The 22496-nt window shown below is 38.6% G+C and overlaps 1 protein-coding gene across 1 annotated transcript in view; it reads right to left on the reverse strand.

The window, feature by feature from the left end:
• Positions 1–1842: 1842 nt before the first annotated feature.
• Positions 1843–22496, reverse strand: part of LOC121062358 (chondroitin sulfate proteoglycan 4-like) — a 37780-nt gene continuing 17126 nt past the window's right edge. The window contains exons 6-10 of the mRNA XM_040542268.1: positions 19162–19360; positions 15440–15571; positions 11187–11359; positions 8014–8197; positions 1843–7487 (exon numbers count right to left, since the gene is read on the reverse strand). Coding sequence (XP_040398202.1) covers positions 5434–7487; positions 8014–8197; positions 11187–11359; positions 15440–15571; positions 19162–19360 — 2742 coding nt within the window. The 3' untranslated portion in view covers positions 1843–5433. The remainder of the gene's footprint in view (positions 7488–8013; positions 8198–11186; positions 11360–15439; positions 15572–19161; positions 19361–22496) is intronic.

The following is a 22496-nucleotide window of genomic DNA, read 5'->3' on the forward strand; positions in this document are numbered from 1 at the left end:
ATGCTTCTGATTATCTGTAATCTTCTCTAGAATCTCACTCAGCATTATGTTTTCCTGTGTTATACATAAAAGTTGATATGTAAGATAAAGTTTAATCAGTCATCTGCTATTAACTGAACTTATTTATTCGGATCTATTGCCTCTACTCTTTCAGGAAGCTCTGAGGCTCAGTCCCGTTCCATACCAGTGCTCAGTCAACTCAGTCTTCATTTCTCCCCAATGAATTTATGAGATCTGACGCCTCTCTGTGAAGCCATGAAAATGTGAGGCAGCTAAAACCTCAGTCTGCAAACAACTTCATGTTTAGGTAATGGTTACCAGCACGTAAAAAGCATTACCACAGAAATAACTAAGAAGCAAGACTGGAATTGAGGAAATGGGCGTGCAAAGCAAGCATTTCACCATACCGAGTCTCCCTACAAACAGATGTGAAACTATAGATTTCACCAGTTCCAATGAAAGAACATTTTGTTCTGGGACTGCATTTGGGATACGCAAGCTCTGGCAGGAATGATTGTTTCGAACAAGTGAAGATAAATTAATAGAGTTTCCATTGAATATGCCAGGACAATTATTTTCAGCCCATTTAAAAATATTCACAGAATGTACTTCAACATAACATCACGAGGGTGGACTTGAAAAAAAAAATGGTGCAAGCAGAATGTAGGCCTGTAGCTTAGGACACTGAAGTGGATTCACTTCTGAATTTGGCCTCTCAGGTCTTAACAGACTGTTGCAGAAAAAGCTGTAGCTGGTGCTTATGGATTTCTATGTTTGCTGACAGTCAAGGAGATGCATCATGGTGCAGGGGAAGCTGCTCTCTGGCTGCCACCAAAATTTCTGACATTTCAAAAAAGAAATTCCTCATCTCAAGTTACAGAAACAACCACAAACCATCTGAGTTCTGATTAAATAAAAATGAGAAACAGCTCAAACAAAGCATTTAATGTGGTAAGTGGGTAATAATATCTTAATTTAGTATCCTGAAGTTGGGAGGCAGTTTTAATGTAAATTAAGTTTAAAATTGTATCAACCTAAAACACGTAATTGTTCAAATTGTCATTCTTCCTCCAGTTTAACAATCCTGCTCTTGTATAACGGGAGTAGAAAGTTTATTTGAACAATATCAGGCCTCTTCATTGTTGAAGTCAAACTGATCAGCATTTTCTGACCTAAAACATTTGAAGAACGATTTATAATCAGCTCTAGTACTGGGCCAGGACTCTCACAGTGTGAGTTCAGATGCTCAGATCTTCCCCAGAGAGGCAGCCAAGCAAGATGCACACCAGTTTATTCCGTAAGACCAACTGCTTAAGTTTTCTCAGTATCTGGTTAGACACCGGGCCCACAATTAATATTAAAACAGCTTAGTAATTCAGCACTACTGAGGCAAATGGCTGACAGGTAATGAGAGGCTTCTCTACTGCCTTATGAAAGAGAGACAAGCCAGCACTAGTATATTAATATTTAAGAAACTGATATTTCAAGACCTTCTAAGCAAGTGCGTTGAAAGAGAAAAAAAAATTTAATCCTGAAATACACCAAACACAGTGCTGCTTGTGCCAGTTCAAACGAATGTGTTAATTTTCATGTTATGTTCATGCCAGTGCTGCACACAGCCAGGTGGATGCATGATGAAGTTTCTCTCTTTTTCCGGCCATGTGCATTATGTTAGAGGCACAATGCTGGGCACAGTACAACACAGACCTCAGCACGTGTCTAATTTAAAAAAGAAACATCTGAAAGCTCGTTAGAACACTGTTACTGGCAGTGGGATCCTGTTCTCTACTTGTGTTGCAGTTCTTTGTATGTCTTCAAAGAAAACACAAAAACCTAACTGTGTGGATTATAAACAAAACAATTTATTGATTTTATATATATTTTCAAGGCACTTTTTTTGCTGCAGTTTAAAACTCCATTTGGTAAGAAATTCCTTCATAAACCACATCTTCATGAAATAAAACACACAGCTGCAGGGCTAAGGAAACAACCAAAAAATTCAAACCAGATCTTGACCATAAACTAACTATGTTCCTGGAATCACAGAAGGAATCCATAAGTACAAATCATTTGTTTTCCAGTAGACTTTTTTGATTGATAGTTATTTGGGAAACAGAGGATGAGACTTACTCATTTAGAGTTGACAAGAAGAGATGGGCACCTCAGAAGAACAGCTCACCTCACCTGTATTAAATATCTACGTTAAAAAAAAAGATGAACTCTCCTCTGCCAGAGACTATTCTGTATTGTCCACAGGGAGAGCTTACATGAAGGCACTCAGATTTTTTAATACAGATTCAGGATAGGATATTAAAGTAAAAACGATATGTAATTATCAAATACAATTTGCAATAGAATATTTTATATGAAACCCAGTAACGACTGATACAATATACTTCTCCATATAGAGTTCTCATCAGAATGTTCCAACCTATGGCAGGTATTATGGCAACGCTGTATCACAGCAGCACCAACTGAGAGAGCAAACTCATTGCTGGCACACTTCACTGATGAATTAGGCCTTTACATTGTTTATAATAATTAAAAAAATAAATAAATCTCAGTGCTTTTGAAATTGAGCCAATACTCAAAATACAATTCCATACTGCCTGATCTACTTGAATATCTGTTGACAGGCAAAAGCATGTTCTGAAATAGAAAACAAGGGTTTAGTCCATTACGCTTACATAAAAAAGAGCCAGCACAAGCCTTTTCAGTATTTTTCACGTACAATTTCTTGCTCTGAGCATATAAATACAGACATTCAACAGGTCCATTCTGTTCTGGAGTTCTAAATCCATTGCTGTTATTTTGATTCACTCAATATTATGCTGTGATCTCATTTTTTGCCATTATCATCGTTACTGCAGCTTTATGTTACATCTCCACTGCACAATGAACACAGCAGCTTTGGGCTTCTTCATCTTTACAATGATACAGTTAGCAACATATTTCACTTCCATATTTATATTCAGTTTTTCAGGGGTCCACAGGACTTTGTCACCTGACTCCAGCAGCATTATTTTGGTACCGCATTGGAAACACATCACTTAGTCTCACGGTAGGTGTTGGAGTATGACTTGTTTTGCTGTTGACAGGAAGGTCTCAGTGGTAGAGAAGTGTTAGACATGCTTCTTTAAGTGTCCAGGAAGTGTTGGATTATAGTTCTTTATTCCTTGTTGGAGTGGAGCCTTGAAGGAGGTACAAAGGGATCAGGTTCCTGCTACCAGCTAAAAGGCTTTGGAAGAAGGGTTTTGCAAATGCTCCGCTGACAGCTGGGATCTGGAGGAAGCTGCTGTTTGCTTGCTGCTAGCAGAAGAGGTCTCAGGAAATTGCAGATGTGCAACTGCACCTCCACAAAGGATCCTGGGTTGTTCTTTCAACAGCTGACAGTACCACCCCTCTGACTGAGAGTTTCTAAAAACAGTCCCAAAGATTTTCTTTGGAAAAGTGGAAAAAAGTCTCTATATAGAGTTTTATAACACAGGGCTGCAGCAGTCCATCTGGAACATCTCAACATCCCAGCCTTTTACACTGGCAGTGCTGGGTGAGCTCAAGCCTGCTTACAGTGGCACCAAGGAAAATGGTAATGACAGACAAATAAAATTGTGTATTTGGGCTCAAATGTATTTTAGTTTGAGCATATAAAGGGTTCACATCCTTACTCACTATTGCTGTACTAACTCAACCAGCTGAAGATGTGTCCTGTATATTTCTCATAGACACTGACCTCTCTCCTGGAAGTGGGCTCTGAACAATGCGCTGCTTCAAAATGCGCCAACTGAGGCTGCCTGCGGCAGAGGGAAAGATTAGAAGGACTGCCCCCGCTGGACATGTGTTTTGTTCCTGGGACACAGCAGTAAGCAGTGACTTAGTCTGGCCCTCCTCATGGGTGAAAATTTCCCTCAGCTGAAATATATAAATGTCAAAAACACAATCAAGCAGCAACAACAACAAATATGTACCATGAAATGAATAGCACCAAGGATGTTCAGTCCCATACATTCACTCTATAAAAGCAAGACCAGCAGTACTTGGGCTCAGATGAAAATGCCATTCCAGTGTGAATAATAATAATGCAGCAGTGAGACATCTTAGTACTGAGCACAGTGTTTTTACAGGCAAGCTAATTGGAAGCTGTAAAGGAAAGTACAAAAATAGATGAGAAGTTCAGTGGTCAATTTGTCCTCTGAAGTCAACAAGAATTTTGCAGTTTTCAGTGGAAGAAAGAACGGACCTTAACAGGAGACTGCATATCACTATTGAGCTTGGATTTCCATAAATATAAAAATATCCCCTTTACAGAGAAATTATTGCACATCTTATTAGCAGAGCTAAATTAGAGTAGGTAGTATTTGTCATAGGGTATAAGGCACATTTGATCTGCATTCTAGGAGATGAAGGGTAAATTGCGAAACTTCAGAAGGGAGTGTTTTTAGCCACAGCATTGTTTCTGTCTCTAGTTCCTCAACACATGCTAGTGTGCAGCAAAGGACTTGATGCTACTGTCATCTAGCTGAACTCACAGACTCTAGAGAGAGATAGATGTGCTTGCTTCACTGAAGGCAGAATGTAGCCCTTAGTCAGGAATAGAAAACTTGATATGTACTTCCAGACATAACCTAAGGCTAAAGATAAATCAGCAGACAGGCTGTCAGATACATAGTTTTTGCCATGTAGATTAGAGGTCACGGATGCATTTTACCAGTCTGCAGACATCACAGACTAGATTTCAGCAACAAATAAGGAAAACAAAACAAACAACAAGAAAAAAGCAACAAACAAACAAACAAAAAAAACCACCTCATAATGTTTTACCAGAACACTTATCCACTGCCACTGTTGTAGAATTATTGCTGAGATGAATTCTAGATTTCAAGTTTGCTGACCCGGATGAACACTTGGCAAAATAAAACAGCTTTGTTTCTTTAGTACTGGCCTTTGAACAGCCTCCAGGTCAAAATGACATTAAAGAGATTAGCACCTTGACAATTACTTGTAAAAACAGTTGAAAGTTCTTACAATAGAAATGACAGTTCAGGAGAGTACACAAAATCTTTATAGCAAACTTAGTTCTTCAAAATAATAATTATGTTAAAATATATATAATCCACAACAGAAGGTTCTACTTTACCCCTGTCATGGGAAATAAAAAATATTGTATACACAGGATGCACTCAAAATCTACGGTGACAAATTCTGCACTGAATTAGGTGGGAATTTTGCTGAAGTATGAACTGGAAATCTTATTTTATGGCCTCTGTAACCAGTAGGATTTTTATTATTATTTCGCAGGTATTTGGGTTTCACCTAACAAACAGTGCATCATTTGACTTATAATAAATAAGCATGATAAAGAACAAATTATATGTCAATAATGTATACTCTCTTTTCCATTCTACCTCAATTAGCATGACTAAAACTGACCATGAACTACACCCAGTACTGATTGCGCTTCAAAGTTGGGTTTGTTTTTCGACAATATTGGATCATTTCAGGATCAAGGTTTAACCAGCTATTTTGCAAAGGCTGTTCGACAGTCGGAGCAACCACTGTAGGAAGTAACTGTTCGTGTCTTACTGCCATCGGTGTCGAGGCTGTAGTTTGCTCAGCTCCCTTCAAGAGAGGGGTCACCGTAACAGTAGGTACAGTCAAGCTTCGTTCCAGACAATGACCTGGACTACTGAGGATTACATCCATTTGATTTTTGACAAGTGGTTTTGCCTTCTCTTTTTTCTGACACATTAGCAAAATGCACACAGAAATAACAGCAATGATGAGTAGCACAGAAACCAGGACCAGGGGGATAATAATGTACCAAGGGTTGCTGCTTTCACCTGCTTGCCCTCTGGGACTCTTGGCATCAGCCCGATCTGTGGCCTCAATCCCTGCAGATCCCCTCGTTCCCAGTGCTAGATTCAGCAAGGGACCCTCCTCGTGTAGATTTCCCCAGCGATTCTGACCTGGGAACACGCTTGGGACGGTCTTCTGTGGTGCTACTGTGGGTTCATCATTATGGGAGGAAACTGGTGCATCATCCTTTGAGGTACTGTGAATTTTTAAAGTGGTCATGCTGGTTATTAAAGGCACTTCAGCTGTAAAACCCTGCCCAAGTGGAGGACTATATGGCACTATGGAATACTCAAAATGGCCGACAGCAGGCTGAACATCATCTGCCCTGAGCATAAATGTGAATGAATCATTTAACAGATCAACATCTGTCATATTTGTATCTATGTCAAGAAGCACAACACCTCTATCAATGTCAGCTTGGGTGAATGTCTGAATATCTTCAAACTCTGCATCATTCACAAACCTTTTTTTTACAATTCTTCCGTGAGATGGGGGCACCAACACTTCAAATCTAGGATTACTGTTTGTTAAATTAGCTAGCTCAGAAGCATCCAGGTCACTGCTTCTGAATTTATACACTGCTTTATTTGAAATCTGCATGTCAGATACAACTTGCACTAAAGGCTTCATTGTGATGTTCAGTACTTGTCCTGTCAGATTACTTTCTGCAGTGAATATCATAAACTCCAGGACTTCTTTGAACACAGTGAGATTTGTCAGGTGGTAAGACAGTCTTCCTGAGTACAAATCTGCCTGCTCAAATTTACTAACCTTCTCATTTCCAATCATCAGGTGCCCATTCTTTAGAGGCTGAGTTATTTCATACATGATATTAGTGCGTTTTCCATTTGAGACAGCTGAAAGCTGCACGTTAGTAATAGTGACAGATGTCTGACCCTGTGGAAGTGCAACATTGGTAAGGTTGACCAGGACAAGAGCAATTGGTATTACTTCAAGACTGAAAAGTTTGTATACAGGACGATGTTTACCATCAGTCACACTGAAATAAAACACGCCAGAGGAAGAACTGCCATCCTGTACAAACCAAACCATACCATTGTCGACATCAGCTTGTGTGAAATCCTGTATAGAGACACTGAGATTGCTCTTCATTGCTAAATAACCATTATTGGGGTTGCTAACTATGGTGTATTTAAGCTCAGCTGGGTTGTTATCTAGGTCTTCAACTTTCAGATTCTCTGACCCCAGCACTGACACATCTCCCTGCAGGACTTTCAAGTGCAGCCTTTTAGTCTTCAGTTCTGGAGCTTGGTCATTCACTGGAACAACAGTGATATTAAATATCTCCTCCAAAACTTCACTTTGGGGCTTTGTTGCAGACTTGGTCTTTAGGTTTAACCACACAGCAAAAGTGAAATTGTCACTAAGTGATTCAGAATTATCATGCACGTACACAATTCCAAATTTGTCCAGTATGTATTGGGAGAAATTAGGTTTTTCTTTTGTAACATTTCTTTCTCCGACAATAATCACGCCATGTAGGGGTAAAGATACAACTTGATACCAGACTTCATACATGGAGCGCTGTACCTCAGGTAGCTTTATCAACAGATTTGAGGCATCTAAATTTGTTTTGTTGATTAACACTCTACCTCCTTCCTGGACTACGGTACCTAGTAGAAAGAAAAAGAGAGTCTTAGAAACTGCTTGTTTCATAGTTGCAACGTTTCAGAAATTAGGTAATCTGTTTCAAAAATTTATGACGCTCAAAAAAGAGAGTATGGAATCAAATATTTCTCTTTCATGGTATCCTTGATTCCCAAACGTCATGGCTAGAAATATATTATCACTATTCTTAAAATAGACTTGCATATAAGAGATTACATATTCTATTGATCATAGAGCATGATTAAAGAAATATCAGTATCTCAAATCTCCAGACGACTCTCTTTCACTATCTCTATCATTACAGCAAAGTGGAGGGTACCCACTACAGCAGTAGGAAGAATCTAACATAGGTGGTTAATCGCATTTTTAAAGATGCAGTGATGCAACTACTATCTACACTATACTTTGTGATGAAAGTATTCCAGTCATTTGCTACCAAAGAAAAATTATCTTTCATTTTTTCTCATTTGTTTGTTGGAATGCTGACAGATCCTAAACAATCAGAAGGCCCAAACAGCACAGCATCTTTACCGGTATTTGCTAGAAGACGACTGTTCTGACCGTGCCTGGTAATTTCATATGAAATGACAATATGGAACACCTGGAGGTCCAGAGCTGACGGTGGAGAGGAGACAGTAAACGTAAAGAAATCTTCTGCACTCCAGCCAGCTGACTCTGCATCTAAGTGCTCATACATGATCACACCTTCATTCACCTGTTTTGGGGTAAAGACAGTAATAGGTATATGAGGAGATTAAATTTAAATACAGAAGTGTAAGGACAGAAAAAAAATGTAAGACCATTGTTCAAGAAAGGGTTTTGTAGCTTAGTTCACACACAATGGCTGTGTACGTAGCTTATATTATGAAGTTTTCTTATCCTGCATTTCTCTCTTTGAACATACTCAGTGTTGCCAGACAAGCATACTTGAAAAACAGATTTATGCTGGATATAATCACTCATCTGTTCAGACCCAAAAGCAAAAGCCAGTATTATCATACTAGGATTCTCATCAGCTGAAACTACACCAGAAGTTTAAGATCAATACCTTCATACACTGAAACTTCAATAGGATTCCTAAGAGCTACAAGACTAGAACATTTGCTATATCTCATTCACTAGATTCCAGCTTTGCCTGATAATTCTTCTCTGACCTCGAGAAAAGACAGCTACCTATTAAAGCCTTGGCAACTTCCCAGGCAACTACTGACCTGGCTTGCCTGTATTAGTTTGTAGTTGCCAAAGAGATCCCTGTCTAAGATGGTGTCAGTTTTAAGTCTACAACTTGTAACACGGGTTACACAGCTTTGCAAACAAACTGAAGGAACTTATTAGCACATGTTCCCATGACATATGCTTGAAAGGTACGAAAAAGAAATCCAAAAATCCCTGCTGCTATCATGGATGAAGCACTTTAGCACTACAGAATCTGTAACTACTGACAGAGTTAATCCTGAAACCACTGAAACAGACCCCTCCAAGTATAGGGAAACAGGCTTCCAGGAGCAAGTTTTCTCACCAGTTTCAAAACCATCTGACCATACTGTCCATAGAATTCAGACTGATGTGATAAAATCCTACATGCACTTCACCAGGTTTATGCTTTCCCTATACTGATTTAATCCTTAATGGTTATTAAAACAAAACATACAGAAGTGGTATTAAAATGTTGTGCTGTTTCAAGATAACCTTCCAAAGCATGCCTCTAGGACTTCAATTTGGAGAAAGCAAATTAATGTGACAAGAATAGGCATGACATCCTATAAATTCAGTGGTGTTTAGCTATCAACTGTTAATCTTTCTAATTTTTTTTACTAAGTCGCAAGTCCATGCTAATATCTGCACTGACAGGAAAATGGAATTGGTTAGCATCGCCTTGTTTACCTCTGACATGACTTTACATGTAATGATGAAATTGTGGCTTGCTGCAAAATGAAAATACTTCTAAGTTATCATAGAACATCCTGTCCAAGAGAAAAAACAACTCAGGAACTACTGTTATTCAATTGAATTTAAAGAACAATTAATTTCCTTATGTTGGCAACTGCTCTTGAAAAACTATTGGAATGCAATACTGATTTCAGCTTCTTTTTCTATCTTTTTTTTTTTTTTTTTTTTGGCCACAAGGCAATAAGCCACTGGACATAAGGAAGATGCACCTCAGCAAAAGTAATAAATTCTTTTTTAATCTAGTTGCATACTACTTTTCAGAAGTAAAATTCCAAGTTCTATAATACAGAATGAAGCCAATGAAGCCAAACAACAAAACTAACTCAAAAACTTTCAGATTAAATCAGATTTACAAGCCTTTTATTACCAAACAGAAATCAAAATTCTTATTCTCTGTGTAATGGAGAATATACAATGCTTGCAATATCATTGTCATTTTTTCACTGATATTTAACTTCATGTGGCTATAACACACTAGACAGTGAAAGTTTATTTTGGATCTTTTTTCTTCCTCTTATTCTTCATTCTCTGCCAGAACAAACAGTGAGCTGGTTAGGATACCTTAATTTTACCTGCAATAAATCACTTAGTTCTACTTGTTTGAAGTGAAAGTGGCCAATACAAATACCTCCAACAGAGAAAAGACGCACGCACATTATTACAGCTCAGATCCTTACACAATTTACAAAGTTCAAAGCAAAGTTATCTACACATTAGTAAGAATTAAAGCTATAGAGAAAAAGTGGCATGTTCTGACATGACACTATCAAATAAACATATGTAGACTATATCTGTAGGCAAAGAGATTTAAACTTCAAAACTCCACCTGAAAGATCTTGTCTGACATGCTTAACTGTTTCATTTAATGCTCATAAAAAACGTTCATTTTAGGAACAGAAGAAAACAGTGTCATTAGTCAGGTTGTTTCAAAGTTTGGTAATAACTAATAAGAATGCCAACTTTTTTCTCGGTCTTGTTGGTCAAGTTTCTATTTCTAAACAACAGATTTTCTAATGATTTCATTTACCGGGTCAAACAGTCACTTTTTAAATCCGTAAACATAGATTAAATCCAAATTGTTTCTTAACTTTTCCTTCTGTAAAGTCAGATGGTCGAGCTCCTTCTATCTCCCTTGCTAAGATTTTCTGAGAACAACTTACAGTGCGCAGAGCATACAGCTACATTAAGACTTAGCACACAGACGTAAGTCATTTCAGTTGCAAAAGAATGTTTTCCATCAAGTTACATGAGCTGCCATGTTTTAGTCATTCAAGTACGGGACCCTGCATCACAGTTAAGATTCTTTAAACACTTAATATCACAGCCAATCAAGTCAATAAAAGTCCTCTTGGGGACACCCATGAGGACTGTGCACAGCTGAAATGAATCTGTTACTTGGACTTTTCATACGGCACAAGGCTACTCCTTCTGCCAGAAAGTCAAGGCTTCCAACCTCTGACTGCCCGTTAACGGCACCAAAACAGCTCTTCTCAAAAAATACTGTTACAAGCAAAACAGTGGAAATTGCCAAGACTCTGCTAGTATCCAAAGAGAGGGGAACAAAGGCCCTTCTTGCGTTCATTACTACATGCCAGATATTTAATGACACAGCAAATCCGGGCAATCGCACTGATGGGTCACATATGCTCAGTTACTAAACAGATATACATGGACCAGGCAAGGAAAAAGCAATTGGGATGCCCTTTGAAGTAACAATCTACCACTGAACTATTCAGTATAAAGTAAATGCTTACCATAGACTGTGTAAAACTGAGGATTTCCTGAGTGGTATTATCAGAATTTACTCTGATCAGCCTTCCAAGTTTGGGGGAAGTTACAATCATAAAAGTTATAGTTCTGTTTCCTGCATTGGTCACATCACTGGTTACAGCTTTCAGATCACGTTGTGAAATAGGTTTCCTGGAACCTAAAAACCATCAATTAAAAGTACCTTAGATTTGCAACAGCAATTTTTCACAAAATGGTAAACTTTTATATGTACAAATCACCCTTTCATCTAGCTATTCTATTTAGCATTTTAATAATGTTTTGTAAGATCAGCAGGTTTACCCTTTTTCCAGTTACTTCCAAATAACACAATTCTTCCACAATGTTTTCAATCAAAAAGCACATCAGTATGAAGTATCTTTGTCTTACAGCAATGAAAAAGTACAGTTCTCTTCAGCACATGTAATTGCTAAATTCTAGTTTCTGCAAAGGCAACCCGAAGCGAGGAGTAGTGCACATGTAAGAAGCCCTGTCCCTGTATCACATGTCTAGAACTGAATTCAAACTCCAGCTGAAGTGACCACTGGCAATGTATTTAGTAATCCCAGTTGCGCACAGAAGGCTGGGTGATTTGGCTGAGAAAAGCCTTAACAAAGCAAATTTTTAGTGAATGCACGCACACCAAAATAAATTATTATCTGAAACTCGAACAACACTTTATTAATATGAAAGACAATTTTCATTAAATGAAGTTTAAAAGTAAATACTGAATTAAACAAACAGGAAGGACACTGTACAATAGAAATAATGGCCTGAAATAAAGTATTATTAAGATGGATGGAGGACTGAGGGATCCTTTTAATACACAGCACTGCATTAACCAGTACCTTCTGACTTAAAGATTATAAAGAGCTTTCTGGAATTTAGCCAAACTATGACAATTTTTGACATAGCTGTGATAAAACCAAATTTAATAGTTTCCTAGAATAAAATTGAAAAAAAAAAAAAATGGTTTAGTGATTTTTTGATGTACTGTTTCCTGATGATATACACTCAGAAAACTAAATCTGATGTTAACTAATACTTTTAGAAGAGCAATAGCCTGTTCTCCCTGACCCCAATTCTGCCTCCCTTTTTACATTTTTTTCCTCATCAACAAGCTTTTATAGGTATCAATGCAGAATTTCAGACACTAGCAATACATATCCTTCAGGTTTGCATTATCAATCCATCTCCACTTAAGCTCAGTGTTTATAGATGAGTAAACCAAAATAAGATCTTTTTCCTGTAAAATTCAGGGGCGGGGGGGTGGGGTGGGGTGCGGCTGGAGGAGGGAGTGAGTAAGCAAACTGGAGAATGCAAATGTTTTGCAAGCCACCCATAATCTCAGGATTCTGCGTGTTTACAAATAGTTGTGCCCTGGCTCAAATCACATCTACTTTGAAATGGAGTTGCTATTACAAAATGAAATGTTCTGGCTGTTTTCCCATTTTTACCTTCCCCTGCCACTCTGTATCCATATTGCTTAGAAAAGTGAAGCAGTCCGTTAGGGCTTGAAAAATCCTCTCACACTATCCAATACAAGAAGTCTCCCTTCTTTTCTCTCTACTGTTCTTCTCCCTCTTCTATGTGACAGGCAGAAAGGGAAGCCTGACCACATGTTCAGTCTACACCAGATGTGATCAGGAATGTAGAACAGAGAGCAAAAGTTCATCAGACCACGTGTATCTGCAAACAGAGTTATTTCTCAATAACTTTATTTATGCAAATCAGGCCCCAGTGCCATAACAAATTAAGACAGAGTAAATCGCAAACACGGTTACACTGTACTGATGGATATAACTACTTCAAGTTTTCACAAAGCCCCTGGTCCTTCCCAACAGCCCTGACCTCTCTCAGGAGCTGGGGCTCGACCATGAGGGACTTCACTGCACAGCAGAGGCTGAAATACCAAGCAGGGCCATGGACACTGAAGTCTCTCACACTCTCCTGTGAAATGGGAACCTCCCCAAATATAACTGTCTCCTGTGAGTGATGAACACTTTTCTCCTGAGACATGAAAAACCTTCTCCAGCACCTGCAGGGGTTCTGCTCTGGTCCAACACCTCAAGAGGGAGGAGACGGTTATTTGCCAGCCAGCAGACTGGGTAAAGGAAAGGGAAGTGAGAGCACAGCCTGCCTCTTCCCCCACGCAGGAGCAGAGAGATCACAAAATAACACCACCCAAATTCTGCAGAAAGAATCAAAGACAGGGGATGGGTGACAGAGTAGGGCCAAGCTAATGTATACATGCAGAACACAATGGCGTAATGCTGTTATCAGTACCTAATAATTTTGGCCTCTGTTTTTACTGCCTACTTTTACAATTGGGAAACTATTCTGGTATGAGCATTCTGCCTATCACTGCTAAATACTTATGGATCATCATGTGTGCTGACTGGCCTTGACAGCTCTGCTTTTGAATACCTGCATGTTTTTTCTTCTCTAGGCACAACTCATCTCATTCCTTCTTCAGTCAATTGCTTCCCTGAAGAGAGCAATTCTTCACATTTTAGCTATTTAGTGTACGTAAGACAAACTCATGTATCTATCAGTCTGTTTACTGAGCACACTGAATAAGATGACCTGCTGTTGGATAGAAGAAATCTCTAAACCATATAAACAAACCTGCTATATTCAATTCACAAGAAGAGAGCAGTACATGCTGTTATAAAATTGCAAAACAATATGCTTGAGAAAATAGTTTATACCCAGTCATGAAAACACGGCAAATTCTTCAGAAAATACTCAAGTTTTACTTCCCGATAGGGAAGATTCCTCAAGCTGTTTCTTAACATTTCCCACAGTGCTATAAAATATAGCAAAACACTGGCTATTGTCTTTATGTGTAGGAGTTAAGCAACTGGCACCATCACCGTTTTAATTGTCATTCCACAATGAGCAAGTACCACTGAAACCTGTACAGCTCCAGAATGTCTTTAAAAATATCAGAAAGAGAACAGGTACAAAAGCTAGTAGTACTTTTTAAAACCACTAAAGGAATTCTGCTAACTCTAAGCAAGCAACAATTCAGCAGAAACTGTAGGCTTGGACAAATACAGCCTGCAGCGCTGAAGGAAGTACTGTTATCTTCCAAGCTGGAGAATGGACAGAAAATCTAGAAACTATTCCTTCTATAGAAGTATCAGGCACAGTTTTCTTACAACCATCTTTGGTTTAAGATGGAATTCCTGTAAATCCCTGTGCCTGAGGCAACCTTACACACTGAAATCACAGATTAATAAGCCTTTTAAGTGGATTTATGTGAATCTCATTTATATTGACTGAAGAAGATCATGCTGCTACAATCTCATTTTCTGTTGCCTGTGTTTAAATAGCTTTTGCTGCAAGCCTTTGTTTATGCAGTTTATGTTCAGGAAGTCTTAGAAACTGACGTGCTCCTCTTCTGCATGAAATTAATAAATCAAGACACAGATTAATACCTATAGAGCTTTCCCATCTCCCTCTGGCTGTATGAACCATGTTCAGAGAAAAAAGAAGGCAGCACAAACATGAAGTGTGATACAAGATGTTGCTGAGAGAAGGCTAATCTTTCTTTCTCCTTTAATTCTGCAATTAATGTTAGATTACTAACTCAATGAGGGATTACTCTTGCTAATGCAAAGCAATATATGGCTCTGGTGAGAATCTCCATACTCATCAACTCCTGCAGGAGTACAACTTCTTTAAACATAGTACTTAGCTGCTGATACAGCTTGTTGCAAATGCATGAATACAAATTAAAATTGTTCAATCCCTCTGATCCATCAGCGAGTCTCCACCGCTCTCCATAACTCTGCTCAAACAGTACGAAAGTGAACTAGAAACCTGGTGAGCTTAAGTGTGCTATTCAGAGTTCAATGGACACAAGCTTCACTGTTTTTGCCAGGCAAAAATCCCAACCATCTAAAGCAGCCTGAATACTCTAAGCAGCACTTTGCACCTCTAATTCTATGAATATTATATAGAGCTTTTAAATTAATCTGAATGAGGAATGTTGAGAGCTTAGGCAGACAGTGTTTATTGTCACACTGTGCTTATATATTTTACTGCCAAATTCCATCACCCCAAGCACACAGGCATATCAAAAATGTAAAGACCGTAAAATAAAAACATTTGAGACAACATAACTGTTCTTTTAAAAAGCACAGAGATAGATTTTTTCCAAGTACAGCTATACATGGTCACCTATGTAATTTTATCAAGTGCACGAAATCATGATAAGGTGTTAAACACAGACCTGGAAAGACTCCGAGTCCTTTGTTCACTTCAAGACTAACAACTAAAGTCCGAGCTGTGATGCTAAAAATCTGTCGTGGTGCAAAGTTCAAGCCGTCTGTTACCTGAAAGTTGAAGCCTCCAGACATTGCTCCTGTAGATAACAAAAACATAAATTTATTTATTTTTAATCTTATTTTCTTTTTTTTAATTACATTTATTTTTATTTTTCTATTTTTCATCCAAACACATACACACTGGACACCTTTTGCTGTAGGCTACAAGTGAAATAAATCCCGAATCCTTCTAAAGCAGTTTTTGATCAGCAATTTTGTATCTTAACTAGAATTACATAAATTCATAATGCAGAGAACAGCACACCAACGAGGAACCACTGGCTATTACTTACACTGAAAGCCATATATAACACAGCTACAAATAAGCAGAGTGCCCCTTCCCTTTTTCCCTCACTGACCTCAGCAGACATGATACCCAGTTAAATTTGGAGAGACACTGGCTCCCAAATTTTCTACTCTTTTTACCTCTTAAGAAGGACCCAAGCACTTAAGCAGTCATTTTTGGCATAAAAGTAATTTGGGGAGAAAAACTATTAGAATATTCTTCCATCTCAATTTACATTTAAAGGACTGGATCAAATCACAGGTTGTTTGCTTTGCTTCTTTGCTCTCCTTCAGCTTTGTTGAATAGGATATGTTGTCACAGCTTAAATTATTTCAGAGGTTATGTTTACTCATAATAAATGCACATTTTTTTCTTTAATCTTAGGACCTATATGTACTTTGGCACACAGTAATGGCAAAATACCTCCAAGAGACTGGGCAGATTCCTGTAAAAGTGCATCTTTCAAAACTGACTTACTGAGGTGTATACTGCTTCCTAAGACTGGCTTTATGTTGACGGTGCCCAGAGTGATTAATTAGGTAGAAAGAAAGAATGAAAAATTAAAATATTAACTGTTGCAAATGGGTACCATTACCCTCCTGCTTGTTTTGCCTAATGTAGCTACGAGATATTGCTACATGAATACGTATCCTGAAAGTGAAATGTTGCCACGTATTTTAATTTAAAGATCAGAACTCCTTGCCTAACTCTAAATTAACCTACCAGAAGAATCAAATGTGGGTTCTAAGATTATAGTTCACAACTCCCCTAAGCAATGCTCTTATATTCAGCCAGGCACCAAAGCAGCTCTGAAAAATCATGCCATATTGTTTTCTTATTTTTAAAGTCTTTATTCTCTAATGTTTTCTTTTCATAAAAATGTACAAGCAGTTGCACATTTAAAGAGGCACTTAAGAGTCTACTAATTGCCTCAAGTTGGTCGAAAAAGGCTTACTCAGCTTCACTTGTTTTTTTGGCTAATGTAGAGCAACTGTCTGATTGACACAATCAGACATTTTGTCATTGACAGAGTCAGGAAGATAACTAAATCCTGCTGCTAGGGAGGAGCATGCATTGTTTTAACACAATTAATTTTTAAAGGGATATCTGATCAAAGGTGATAAAAAGGACACCAGAATGAGTGTTGTAAAAACCGCACTGAGAAGACACTGAGGCTTCAGAACTCACAAGAGGTCAGTTCAGTTCTGCACTACGAAAAAACAGCGGCAGGGTTTAAGGGCGGACCCCAAACTGCAAAAGCTGGACGGGATCACCCTGGAGGGAAGCGAGGGTGGAAAAGGGAAGGCATTCTCACACTGAAAGAGTGGTACAGAAAAGGAAAGGTATGATCTGGTTCTGTATTATGCAATAGCAAACAAAAGATTTAAGGGGAAAACCTAAGAACAAAGGGGCAGATTTGAAACTCACAGCAGACAATAAGCAGCTTAATGTAATTCACAAGGCAGCAAAGATGAAGGGAAAAATTTATGAAGACTAATGTTAAAGGCATAAAAGCAATCTTTCTTTTGTACTGTAAAAGACCCTGAGGATAGAGAGTCAGTGCCATGTACAGTTAAAAAAGCCCTCTGACAGCTGGAGCAAGCAATGCCAGTGGGCGGAAGAGCCAGTCAACTGAGATGATGCTGCTCTTCCCCTTGGAAAGGCTCACAGTAAATAGGAAAAGTAGAAGCCAGACTGTGGAGAACATGAAATGGACGTACTTCCCAGGAGGAGCCAAGGAAGCTCATAGGCAACAGAAGACTGAAGGTGAGGGACAGAGCAGCTGAAAAGGAGGTTAAGAAGCATCGTGACACCAACAGGTAAGGGAAGGCTCCAGGACAAGGCTGGGAATAAGATTAGCATAGCAAGCACACTTACAACAACAGTCCAGATTGAAGAAGGAAAGAAAATTGCAGACTGAGGAAGGAAAAGAAGTGAAATGTCAAGAGTGCTTTCTGAAACACTGAAGGTGATGATGCTGCCAGAGCAGCTGCAAGAGCTGATGCATGACCTGGGAAATTTTACATTTCAAATTTACTGTACATCCCACACTCCCACTCACTGAAAAATGAAATTTGCTATTGTTTTTACTTTTGTTAATCAAGATTCACTTCCTAAGGCTACAGATGTGCATTCACCCTTTCTGGAACACAGAGTGAATTCATTTCCTCACACTCAGGCTACCATCTTCCTACCACCACTGAGTTTTTTTACATATCAAAGCCTCTCTTGGAACAACATAAACAGCTTGGCTCACTTTTGCTATGTGCTTGACCTTTCATCTCCTGACCAAATTATTTGAGTAGGATAGTAACAGCTCACCAACGGCTGCTTGTAAAGCAACCTCAACAACACATATGCACTCAGCAAGATACTGCACTGGAAGAGCACTTTAGAGCACTTTAACCTGCAGCAAGCCTCATGGAGCCACAACACAGACCTGAAAGTGACTGCGGGACCCAAGGGAGCCCTGGAAGTAATTCCATCTCACCCGAGGGCTGGTGAGGCAGTTCTGGACCTCTTCCATCTCCTTGCCCACAGCAGAAAGGTTTATTCCCTCTCTAGCACCTCCTTTCTCCTCCTTCCAGCTGGTACAATACAGCAATAGAGCTGGGCCAGGAGAATAGCAGCTACTGCCTCATAAAAGCCCCACGTGTTCCTCAGACTGGAACCCCCCTGGGATGTTCATTCCTGCAGCTTCTAAGCACTGCCTGCCACTTAAGGATCCAGGAGGCTACTCTGACTTCTTTCATACGGTCCACACATTCTTTCTGTAGCAGCAGCATAAATAACCCAATCTCTAGCTCTTACCACTGGCGTAAAAGAGTCAATGGTTAAAGCTGAATTCATTCACAGAGTGAAGGGAGGTTCACATTACCCAGGTGAGCCATGACTTTATTGCCTTGAGCTCCTTAGGAACATGAGGGTACTGTGACATGTATCTGAGAGACTACCAGTCCATGAATAACTCAGCGGTGCACCAAGTCAAAAATAAAAATAAAAAAATCACATGATTCTCAATGACAATGGTCAAAAACAATGATTTTATATCTCTGAAAGCTGCATGGTGATGTTCCCTTAGTGCAAACAAAGGGTTCAGTGAGAAGACTGCTACCAACTGAACCACTAGTACTTCTTCCAACAGAACACCAGGCTTTCTTGGTGAGCATATGTTTAAGTGTATGAGACCCTTCCTGTCTAGGTTGTGAGACCATGTATCACATAACTAGCAGTCTGAGATTTTTGTGACATGACAAGGAGATCCTCAAAGGATTACAAACACAAATAGACTGAATAGGAGCAGTATACTGTCAACAGGTGGTATTTTTTGAAACTACATACCATTGTGTACAAATAACAGCTGCCCTTCCATTATATGAGCCTGAGTAAAACTAAGGATGCTCTTGTTTGGAGAATCCTTCAGAGCCAAGTGCCCATTGCTAGGTGGAGTAATTGAATATATCAGTTCTGATGGTGAGGAGTCCTTATCTTCTGCATAGAGGTCATCAGCAGTTATTTCTGTGACTGAACCCACCCAGACCTAGAAAAACAAAAATAAATAAAAAATAAAGAATAAGAAATGCATGCAAATGAAACACAGAAGACAAAAAAAAAAAAAAAAAAGAATAAAGATTTATGCTGTACAGCACTGGCAGCTATGACAGATTTCCTTATTGTCCATCCAAATTTCTGATTATGGACTGGAATGGTTAATGCTGGCATGTGGTTTTCAGAAAACAAGATCACAAAATAAGACAAGCAAACATACACTGCATCAGTTTCGGTTTTTGAAAGCTGAAGCACAAGTGCTCTATTTGTCAAGCACTACCCAAACTCTTACAAACATAGCAAAATTGTATTTTGATAACTGAGTCAAGGAGTTCCCATCCAACACATACACATGAATATTGGAGTCATGTACTTCACAGCAGTCACAGCATTCAATACACTCCACTTTCACTAGCAAAAAAAGAAGAAAGAAAAACAGTCCAAGGACAGCACAATCTCTAATACAAATGGAACACTTGTTGCTGCATTATTTCCTTTTAACAGTGCACTAAAAGCCCTTTTTCAGTGTACCAAACCACAGAGATGCTCAGTCTAGTGGCAGAGGAAAGAACCATCACCTCTAACAGCTGCTTAGCACTTTGCAAGGTCATGCAGACAGATAAAATAAATAACTAGTATTTGGGAAGATGCTACAAAACCTAGCACTTATTTCTAGTAAATCAACATGCTTTATTTATTTATTTATTTATTTTTAGCTTAAGATACACACAAACTGACAGATCCTTTTTTTGAGCAGAAAGAACTGATGTTTCAACTTCATTCACATCTCACTAGATCATTTCTTATTTGGAAACGATAAGCAACAGCTCACTTTGCTCTTCATCTCTTCTGTATATTGTTAGAATATACACAAAAGTACTAAGACTAACAAAGGACAATATGTATTTGTCTCGAAGTGAAGTAAAATTTCTAAATATTCAGAATGTCCATGTCAATTCTTCCCATTCAGAGTTCGTATCACAGTGTATAATCTTAAAAGTCTGAGCCTTTAAAAAACTTATACTGAGGTTCAAAACACATACTGCATCATTCCTCTCTATCTTCATAGGGCCTCACATAACAAATATTTGGTAGAAACATCATACCAAATGATTAAAGAGGAAATGTGATCCTTGAGAAAAGGGCATTTTACTTCTGCCAGAAACAAAATCATCAGTCAGATTTTTCCTTAAGTATCAATATTACTTTTTAATAAAAACTATGGATGAAACCCTGTGGGTTTTTCTTTTTAAACACACTGGGATTTTTTCCATGACACTTCAACAGAAGAAAGATTTTGGCCTAGATTGTGGCTCAAAATATGTTCCACAGGAGAAGAGATACTAAAATGAAATTATGTATTTTCTAATTAGGAAAATAAGTTTGGAAACGTATGCGTTACATTTTGTAGTAGAAAACATCTTGCAACCAGGAAATTGTTTTCTCCCTTGAAATATGTATTTCTCTGAAATGCAATTACTAGTATCTAGGTTTGACAGAAGATGCCACCTGTGAAAACACAGGATGAGAACTAAGCAAAGGCTGATTGACCAAAAGCAGCACCAAATGAGTACATCAGTGTCACTAGTTTCATAATGAGACCCTTCTGACTCATGCCAGTAGCACTCAATTCAGACTATTCTGCACAGAAAATAAGACATCACATACAGAATATGCAAAAGCACAAGAAAGGACCGTGCAAATGTTATTACATATGACTCGGGTTAAATGTAAGTTCGAAAAAAAATATCTTATTAAAGGAAACAATCAGCTTTTTTTTCCTATAAAGCCAGTGTTTATTTCAATTGTTCCAGCACACTAACACACAATGCTTTTTAAAGTACTGTACATACTGAGGTCCTCTGTGACCTGTAACATGATCCTCAAGGAATGAAAGGAGATACAAGAGCTGGAAAGGGCTGCAGGGAAGCGGACACTCAGAGTGCTGCAAATACTGTGCAAGTGGCTTATTTTCCACATCTGGGATCAAGTCCTCCTTGAAGAGCACCATGAAAACTGTACCTGAACTTCTAGGATGTAGCAATACACTAATTGTGCATTTGCCTAACACATTCCACAGACCTGGTCCAAAAAAAGGCTCATGACCCTGCCCACTGGGAAATGATCCATTCTGCTCTGCTTACAGCATTCAGCTTATCAGTTATTCCTTCCGTGCTACATACTCCACCAGACACTCTATATTCACAGCCATTTTAAAACTCTACTAAGTGAATGATTTAAAGAAAAGAAAAAAAAATCAGTGTTTGATTTTTTTTAAAACAAATCTATTATTAGGAAAATATGGCCCTCTTGTGGCAACAAGATGATGCAGTCATTTCAGAGCATCACTACTGATAAATATGTTTAAATGCAGAAATAAATGGAGCAAATAAGGCCAGGATACTGATTATCTTAGAATTATCACATTACCCTTTCCCGTCCCCACTACAGCAAACAAACAAAACATAAAAAAAAACAATACAACCAACCAGAATTTTAGGAGATGATGTATAAATTGCTGTATATGAATCCCACAAGCATTTATTGCTTTAATGGAAAAGCTATAGAATAAATGCAAGGATTACTAGCACGCACAACAAAAGCTTTCACTAGAATAAAACTTTCTGTATCTCATACGTTACATTAATGTAAATACTTCAGCACGTCATAAATTCTCAGCCAAAGGAAAAAAATAAATAAATTACTTTCACTTCCTAAAGAATACCATAAACAACCCCAAAAATATTGGGTTGTGTTTCCTTCTGAAACCCTCTGTGGTGTTCATAACCTCAACATATACAATGGTTGAAGAGGAGGCTCAGGGGCGACCTCATCGCTCTCTACAGGTACCTTAAAGGAGGCTGTAGCGAGGTGGGGGTTGGTCTATTCTCCCACGTGCCTGGTGACAGGACGAGGGGAAATGGGCTAAAGTTGCGCCAGGGGAGGTTTAGGTTGGATATTAGGAAGAACTTCTTTACTGAAAGGGTTGTTAGGCATTGGAATGGGCTGCCCAGGGAAGTGGTTGAGTCGCCATCCCTGGAGGTCTTTAAGAGACGTTTAGATGTTGAGCTTAGTGATATGGTTTAGTGAAGGACTGGTTAGTGTTAGGTCAGAGGTTGGACTGGGTG

The sequence above is a fragment of the Cygnus olor genome, chromosome Z (assembly GCF_009769625.2).
Source record: "Cygnus olor isolate bCygOlo1 chromosome Z, bCygOlo1.pri.v2, whole genome shotgun sequence".
Classification (NCBI taxonomy): domain Eukaryota; kingdom Metazoa; phylum Chordata; class Aves; order Anseriformes; family Anatidae; genus Cygnus; species Cygnus olor.